The sequence below is a fragment of the Lathamus discolor genome, chromosome 3 (genome assembly GCF_037157495.1).
Source record: "Lathamus discolor isolate bLatDis1 chromosome 3, bLatDis1.hap1, whole genome shotgun sequence".
NCBI lineage: Eukaryota > Metazoa > Chordata > Aves > Psittaciformes > Psittacidae > Lathamus > Lathamus discolor.
In genome coordinates this window covers 14,167,275-14,174,148 of record NC_088886.1, presented here as the reverse complement: position 1 = coordinate 14,174,148, position 6,874 = coordinate 14,167,275, and the positions used below count along the sequence as shown (strand labels likewise).

General features: G+C 39.3%; 1 protein-coding gene across 4 annotated transcripts in view; it reads right to left on the bottom strand.

Moving 5' to 3' along the window:
- Positions 1–1,261: 1,261 nt before the first annotated feature.
- MIGA1 (mitoguardin 1) overlaps positions 1,262–6,874 on the bottom strand; it is a 42,094-nt gene continuing 36,481 nt past the window's right edge. For all 4 annotated transcript variants that reach the window (XM_065673627.1, XM_065673626.1, XM_065673625.1 and 1 more), the window contains exons 15-16: positions 4,730–4,846; positions 1,262–4,372 (exon numbers count right to left, since the gene is read on the bottom strand). In XM_065673627.1, coding sequence (XP_065529699.1) covers positions 4,154–4,372; positions 4,730–4,846 — 336 coding nt within the window. In that variant the 3' untranslated portion in view covers positions 1,262–4,153. The remainder of the gene's footprint in view (positions 4,373–4,729; positions 4,847–6,874) is intronic.

Sequence of the window (6,874 nt, the reverse complement as noted above, 5' to 3'; positions counted from 1 at the left end):
AACCACACGGCTTTAAGCTTTACAAACTCTGAGCAACAGCCATCAGAATTAAAACACGAAATGTGTTTGTCGTTTGAAGGACAGTGCAGGAACTGTCCCACAGTGCCACCCTCAAAAGAGCCGTACCCGTATTTCTGAGGCAAAGGTGCAAGGTTTCAGTTAAGTGTTGGGCTTCCCACTCTCAGTAAAGTAAGTTTTCAGCAGATGAACACAGGTTACACATAAAGTTGGGCAGATCAAAGCAGATACACATTGCCCTTCTGAGGGCATCACGTCATTCTGGTGTCCTCAACATAAAAAGGACATGGAACTGTTGGATCAAGTCCAGAGGAGGGCCTCGAGGATGATCAGGGGACTGGAGCACCTCCCGTATGAAGATAGGTTGAGGAAGTTGGGGCTGTTCAGTCTGGAGAAGAGAAGGCTGCGTGGGGACCTCATAGCAGCCTTCCAGTATCTGAGGGGGGCCTACAGGGATGCTGGGGAGGGACTCTTCATTAGGGACTCTAGTGACAGGACAAGGGGTAACAGGCTCAAACTTAAACAGGGGAAGCTCAGGTTAGATGTAAGGAAATAAGGAAGAAGTTCTCTCACTGTGAGAGTGGTGAGACACTGGAATGGGTTGCCCAAAGAAGTGTTAAATGCTCCATCCTAAGTAGTGTTCAAGGCCAGGTAGGAAAGAGCCTTGGAAGACATGGTATAGAGTGAGGCATCCCTGCCCATGGCAGAGGGGTTGGAACTTGATGATCTTAAGGTCCTTTCCAACCCAAACCATTCTATGATTCTACAATTCTACAGCAGTAAGCATTAGACACCGTGTTCTCCATTTATATTACCCCACCATGGAAATCTTACTCCATGACTGGAGCTCACTGTAACCCTTGGGTTTGGAAATAATCCTGAGAAAGCCCATTCCCCAAACCCAAGGGAAGAAACAACCAGCTGGCACAGAAAGACAGATGCAGTGAAACCAGCCTGGTTAGTACCACAGGCAGGGATGGCGCCAACCGGCAACCACTGTCAGCCTATGACAGCCAGCCTGAGTCCAGGGTTTGTTCGCCCAGGAGATTAAGGTCTCTGGCTTAATCTCACTTTCTGACTTGCAAAACTAGAAGCAGCAAAACTTGGCTTTTTGGTGAATCACTGGCCTATGTGATGAAAACTTATCAATGCTGTGGACCATTTCACAGAAGAAAAACCACACAGGCTGATTTCTGATGCAGTTTAAACAGTTCAAGTTGTAGAAGCAGTTGTACGAGCAACAGTTGTTTCACTGAAACCTTTTATTCAATACACACAGCAGCAGTTCATTTTGGCAATAGAAAGTTCACAAACACGCTTAACTGACACTCGAATTGACATGTTTTGTTTGATGAAACCAAAGACTACAAAAATGAAGTATAATAATCAAGAACACATTTAAAGTGAGATTATTTTTACAACTAAATTACAAATTATATAAATACTTGATTCTTGTATAATCAACACATTCAACATTCATTTCTGATCGTAGGAGCACAGCTATAGCAGAAGAGGATGACTCTTATTAGCAGAGAAAGGGGCATTCAACACTACTTAAAAATTCAGAGATTATAAACTAAATTCTGATTTTGATCATGAATTCTCTGCAGTACAATTGCATCCTGGTGCCACTGCATTGGTGCAGCTCTGGCACTTGCATTTTCAAAGGTGGAGGACTTTGCTTGAGCCATATGGCTGGTTATCAACAGACATTCTTCACACCCCTTCCCTCAGCGGTGTACAAACCTGGATTTATAGGAGAACTGATTCTAGTTCTGTGTTACAAAGAGGCAGCCTTCCCCCATTTGAATTTATAGCTGTCTCTGGCATTAGGAAGGGTAGAACATATAAACGCTTTTTGGGAAAAGGTCCAAAAAGACTCAGAGGAGATAAAAGCCTGCCCATGCATACCTGTGCATTTCCCTCTTCCTCTCTCCTTTCCTCCCTTTCCCTATTTCTTTTTTCTTTAACTGTTTCCTAACGAAGTATTTGTTGGTGGCACCCTGCAGCAACCAGATACCGTAACTCTTATTTTGGATGGGAAATACATCATTTCCATTTCCAACCTGATTCAATGGACTTTGGAGCTCCATGACTGCATGGAAGTGCTCCTTTTTTAAAAGGATAAGTCTATTTAAGCCAGATGTTGTCAGGTCCTTACCCACTTTTTGACATTCTGGTGTTCCATCGGACCTTTTTCATTCTTCTGTTTAAGAAAATCCTTTCAGTTTCAACAGAAGATGGACTTTTAAATCACCTGGAAACATTTCTAATCTCATGTGCAACACTTGCACTTTCTTCATGAGCTTTATATAAATAATACAAAAAATTCTCAATTAACTATGTAGTTCTGTGGAAAAGTGCATTTCTGGTTTTCTGTGATGAATGTTAAGGTGTAATTTTCTTCATATAATTTTATTAGAACAGACAAACCACAGCATACAGTTTCCTTTGACAGCTTGCAACCTCCAGGTAGTACATTTGCTGTAGAATATGCCACTTACTCCACCACTATTTCCAGCTATTCCTATTGATTCTGAACCCAATGAGACACTTTACTGTTCCATATAAATTCATTCATAGACTAGCAAAATGCTGCTAAAATACAGATACTTTTGAGCAGGTAAGTGTGCGTAAGCTAAGTGAGATGGGTCAGAAAACTTCACATTCTGTACTGAAGACGCACTTTGTGAAGAAACAAACTGCAGCCGACATTTTGCTCTTTTGTTATATTCATTTGATACATACAAGAATGATGAAAATGTGTCGGCTGCAGTGAACTCTACGGAATTACATAGACCCTCCTTTCCAAATATCATCTTTTTGGGTTGTGCTCAAACAAAAGTCTGAATGTTTCCAATCAAAGCGTGTTTCAATATGCTCCATTTTAACAACATGCTTCTTAAGCATCTGAATACTTTATTATTACTTACTCTTCATTACTTGACACAGGATAGACTTGTGGGCTGGCTTTCTACGGCAAAGCATATGCAAAGGTAGTTAAAGAGCATAAGCTAACTACGATATATTGTTTCAGTTTACAGACATTCAAAGATTATAGATCATCATTATTTATTACCTCTAGCACAGGAAAAAGCGTTACTGCAAATTCCCACATGCCTTCTTACTGTGCTGTGCTCCTACCTAAAGTTCAGGGTTCCATATTCCGAGCCACAGTTTTACACTGCACATACATAGCCACAGCTGCTTACACTTCCTCTTAAATAAGACACCTGACTTCCTACAAGGAAGGGAGGAAGATGGAAATGCTTTTAACTATAAAACACTGCCTTCAATTCTGATTCATGATTAACAAATCTCATCAGACATCCTTATTTAAAAATATATTTTGAAATGCTACATATGAACTGAGAATGGCGTTTGTTTAACACCAAAATATAAAGTAGTAACAGTTGCAGAAAAAGGAAAAGTTTTAAATTAACTGGTGAAGCTACCACAGCTTTTTGAATATAAATAAGTGCTTTCAAACACCTTCATGATGTTTGGCTGTTTTAAAACAAAATAAAGTGAAAAATGCATACTGGAAGTCATTCCTGCCCTAACGGCACCTGCATCCCTCCATTACACTGTAGTACAAAATGACTGCTTAACACCCACAACAAATCTAATTTCAGGCCAGTGGCAACACATTCAGTTTTGTGAGTGTGATTAGTTTATTGCATGTGTCACATGAATTAGAGACTGCGCATACCCCAGTCAAAACACTTTCTAGATCTAGACACACAATGATTTGGGGACTCTGTAATTAGCATTCTGCACTATAAGCCCTTAAAGAAACAACTTCATCAGCTTCACTTACAAATTATTTGTGCAAAAGTACAGTATTTCATAAATAAACTTTACCCAAATATTACAGAAAAAAGCTTTGGGATACATTAAGTATAAATACAGTGTCAGTGGAGCTGCAAATTTAATTTAGGTATATACAACAATACGCTCACCAGTTCTTTTCACAGATGTACATTTAACCTCCCTGAGTCCTTTTCCATACTTAGCAACATGATACATTTTCAGATGCTTGCTCAGTAACAGCAATGGTAACTTCGGTGTTAGAGAGAAAGGTGGGAAGGAGTATATCAGGAACACTCCATTTCATTTGTCAATGATTTTAAGCTTACTGTACTTTAGCTTCTAAGAGACCAGTGGTTACGACATGCCCAGGACCACTTGCACAAGCATTGACATGTCTCAGTGAATCTGCTCCAAGATAGGCCATTAAAAGTTCAGTGTGTCGGATTAATAATTGCATAAGATCTTCAGCCAAACTCTCCATAGTTGAGTATCTCACCTTTTCAAAATCAAAAATGTCTTTGAGGAAGAAAAGCACTTGATCCTAGTGAGGGGGGGGAAAAAAAAAACGGAGAAATTTGTATTCACTTACAAGAAGGAAAAAAGTATGCAATGCTATTTCCTTTACACATTTCCTAAACCCATCCATTTATGTATTCTTCTGGTGCTAAAATAGAAGTGCATTAAAATAGACTTTACAAAGCAGTTCTAGGCTTAAAAAGTATCAATCTTATAACGTTTATTTTCATGGTTTCTTACAGTTAGTCTTAATCTTGGGAAAACACAAAGTGTTTTGGAAAACACAAAATGCCTACAAGTAGGATCCTCATTTCTTTTAATCTGGAAGATTTATTTATTTTTTAATTAAGATAAATGGTAATTAAAAAAAAAAGTTGCAAACCTTGAAGAAGCAGCATAGGTCATAAAGGGAGTTTCTAGGACCCAAAAAGCCCCATGCCAAAACAGGGCTGATATGTTCACATATAGCGTAGAAATGTGCAAAAAATCCATCAGGCACCTGGTGATGTAAAAATTACAGATAAAAGTTACACAGTAAATATAGCACAAGTCTCTATGAATTAAGTCTTCAGAAAAGCCTAAAATGCCTACTACTTCAGGGCTGTGGTAACCTTTAAGTTATAGGGCAATTGTACCAAACAAGAGGCATGATTTTTGGTAGAAAAGATTTTTATTTCAGTGGTACAAAGTACTTTAAATATTTGAAGATTAATAGGCATAAGCCCAAAACCATCATAAACACTCTACTCTGGCTCCCATATGACAGATAATTATAGTCACTTATTCCTGTTTGAGCCCCTATACCCTATGCATAGCTGAAACTTGCAAAAAAGTAAGCAAACTGCACAGTTTTGAATGAAAAAAATTACCCCTTGTAAGAATCCATTTTAAAGTCTACAGAAGACCACAAAATATCTGTGAATGTCCATCCTGTTGTTACCTTTACAACCTACAGGTACTCGGAAAATATACTATAAATTCATGTCTCACGTATGGATGTACAGTTTATTTTACATATTTATAAAATCGTAAAAATAAAATTATCATAAATTAAAACATAAAATAATACATGAAGAACTGTCTGTAAGTCAATCTAAGTTCATCAAACTCCTTGTGACAATTAATCTCTCCCTTACAAAGACTTCCATGGTGCTTTACTTTATCCACTTCTGAATATCTCCAGCAGCATTGATGAAACTTGTCCCAAGGAGTAAAGTTACTCACACATTTACAGACTTATAAATATTGAGACTTCAATACACAAAGGAACTACAGACTAAGGTAGCTGTGCATTGAAATAGAGATGAAAGTAATAGGTTACTATAACATCTATTTTGGAGATATAATCCCTTTATATAAAACTAATCATAGAATCATAGCATCATAGAATAGTTAGGGTTGGAAAGGACCTCAAGATCATCTGGTTCCAACCCCCCTGCCATGGGCAGAGACACCTCACACTAAACCATCCCATCCGTTGGATTTCGTCCAACCTGGCCTTGAACACCGCCAGGGATGGAGCACTCACAACCTCCCTGGGCAACCCATTCCAGTGCCTCACCACCCTAACAGGAAAGAATTTCCTCCTTATCTCCAATCTAAACTTCCCCTGTTTAAGTTTTAACCCGTTACCCCTTGTCCTGTCACTACAGTCCCTGATGAAGAGTCCCTCCCCAGCATCACTATAGGCCCCCTTCAGGTACTGGAAGGCTGCTATGAAGTCTCCACGCAGCCTTCTCTTCTCCAGGCTGAAAGATATATGTATAAAATTCCCAAGATATAGCAGTAGCTGAGGATCTTTTACAAAATATCAACTGCCCTTGGAAGTACCTTTTTTTTATGATGAAATATGTCTTTAGCAGTTAGGAGTCATGCAAATAGCTATTCTTAGAACCAGAGAAAGGTGTCAGTGCCCATCACTTGAGCAGATTCTTCACCTGCTGTATGCAAAACCACTTCTAGTAGTTATGGATGTCCTGCAGCAAGCCTCAACTCTGTTTTTAGACTGGCTAATACCGAGATAGGCCTCCTAAGTCTAATAAAATCCTCCACAGATGGAAGTGAGGCGCTGCTGGCAAAGAGGAGTTCTACTTCGAAACATTCAGAGTTCCTTCACTGAGAAGTTGGGATGCAGAAAGGGGCTGAGGGAGGCTGCAATAGTGTTCTTGCTACTGGCAAGGTAAATGGTACTTCAGGTAGGTAAAGGGACAGGACTGAATTTTATTTAGCTGTGGAGATGATGCAGGGAGATTGGGTATCCCAGTGTAAGCAGGCAAGATACTAGATTAATGACCTTGGTCTGCAAAAATCTGAGGTGCATGTATGGGGCTATATGTCAGAGAAGTGACTGTCACCATTGCTGACTGGACCTAAACTAGCCTGAAAATCTTTCAGCTAAGACTTGTTGCTAAAAATCTGGCATTAGGACTCCACAAACTAAACTAGAACTGACAGCCTCTTGTTTAAACAAACATGCCTACAGGATTCAGAATTGATAACGTAATTTATTTTGCCAAAGCTACAGAAC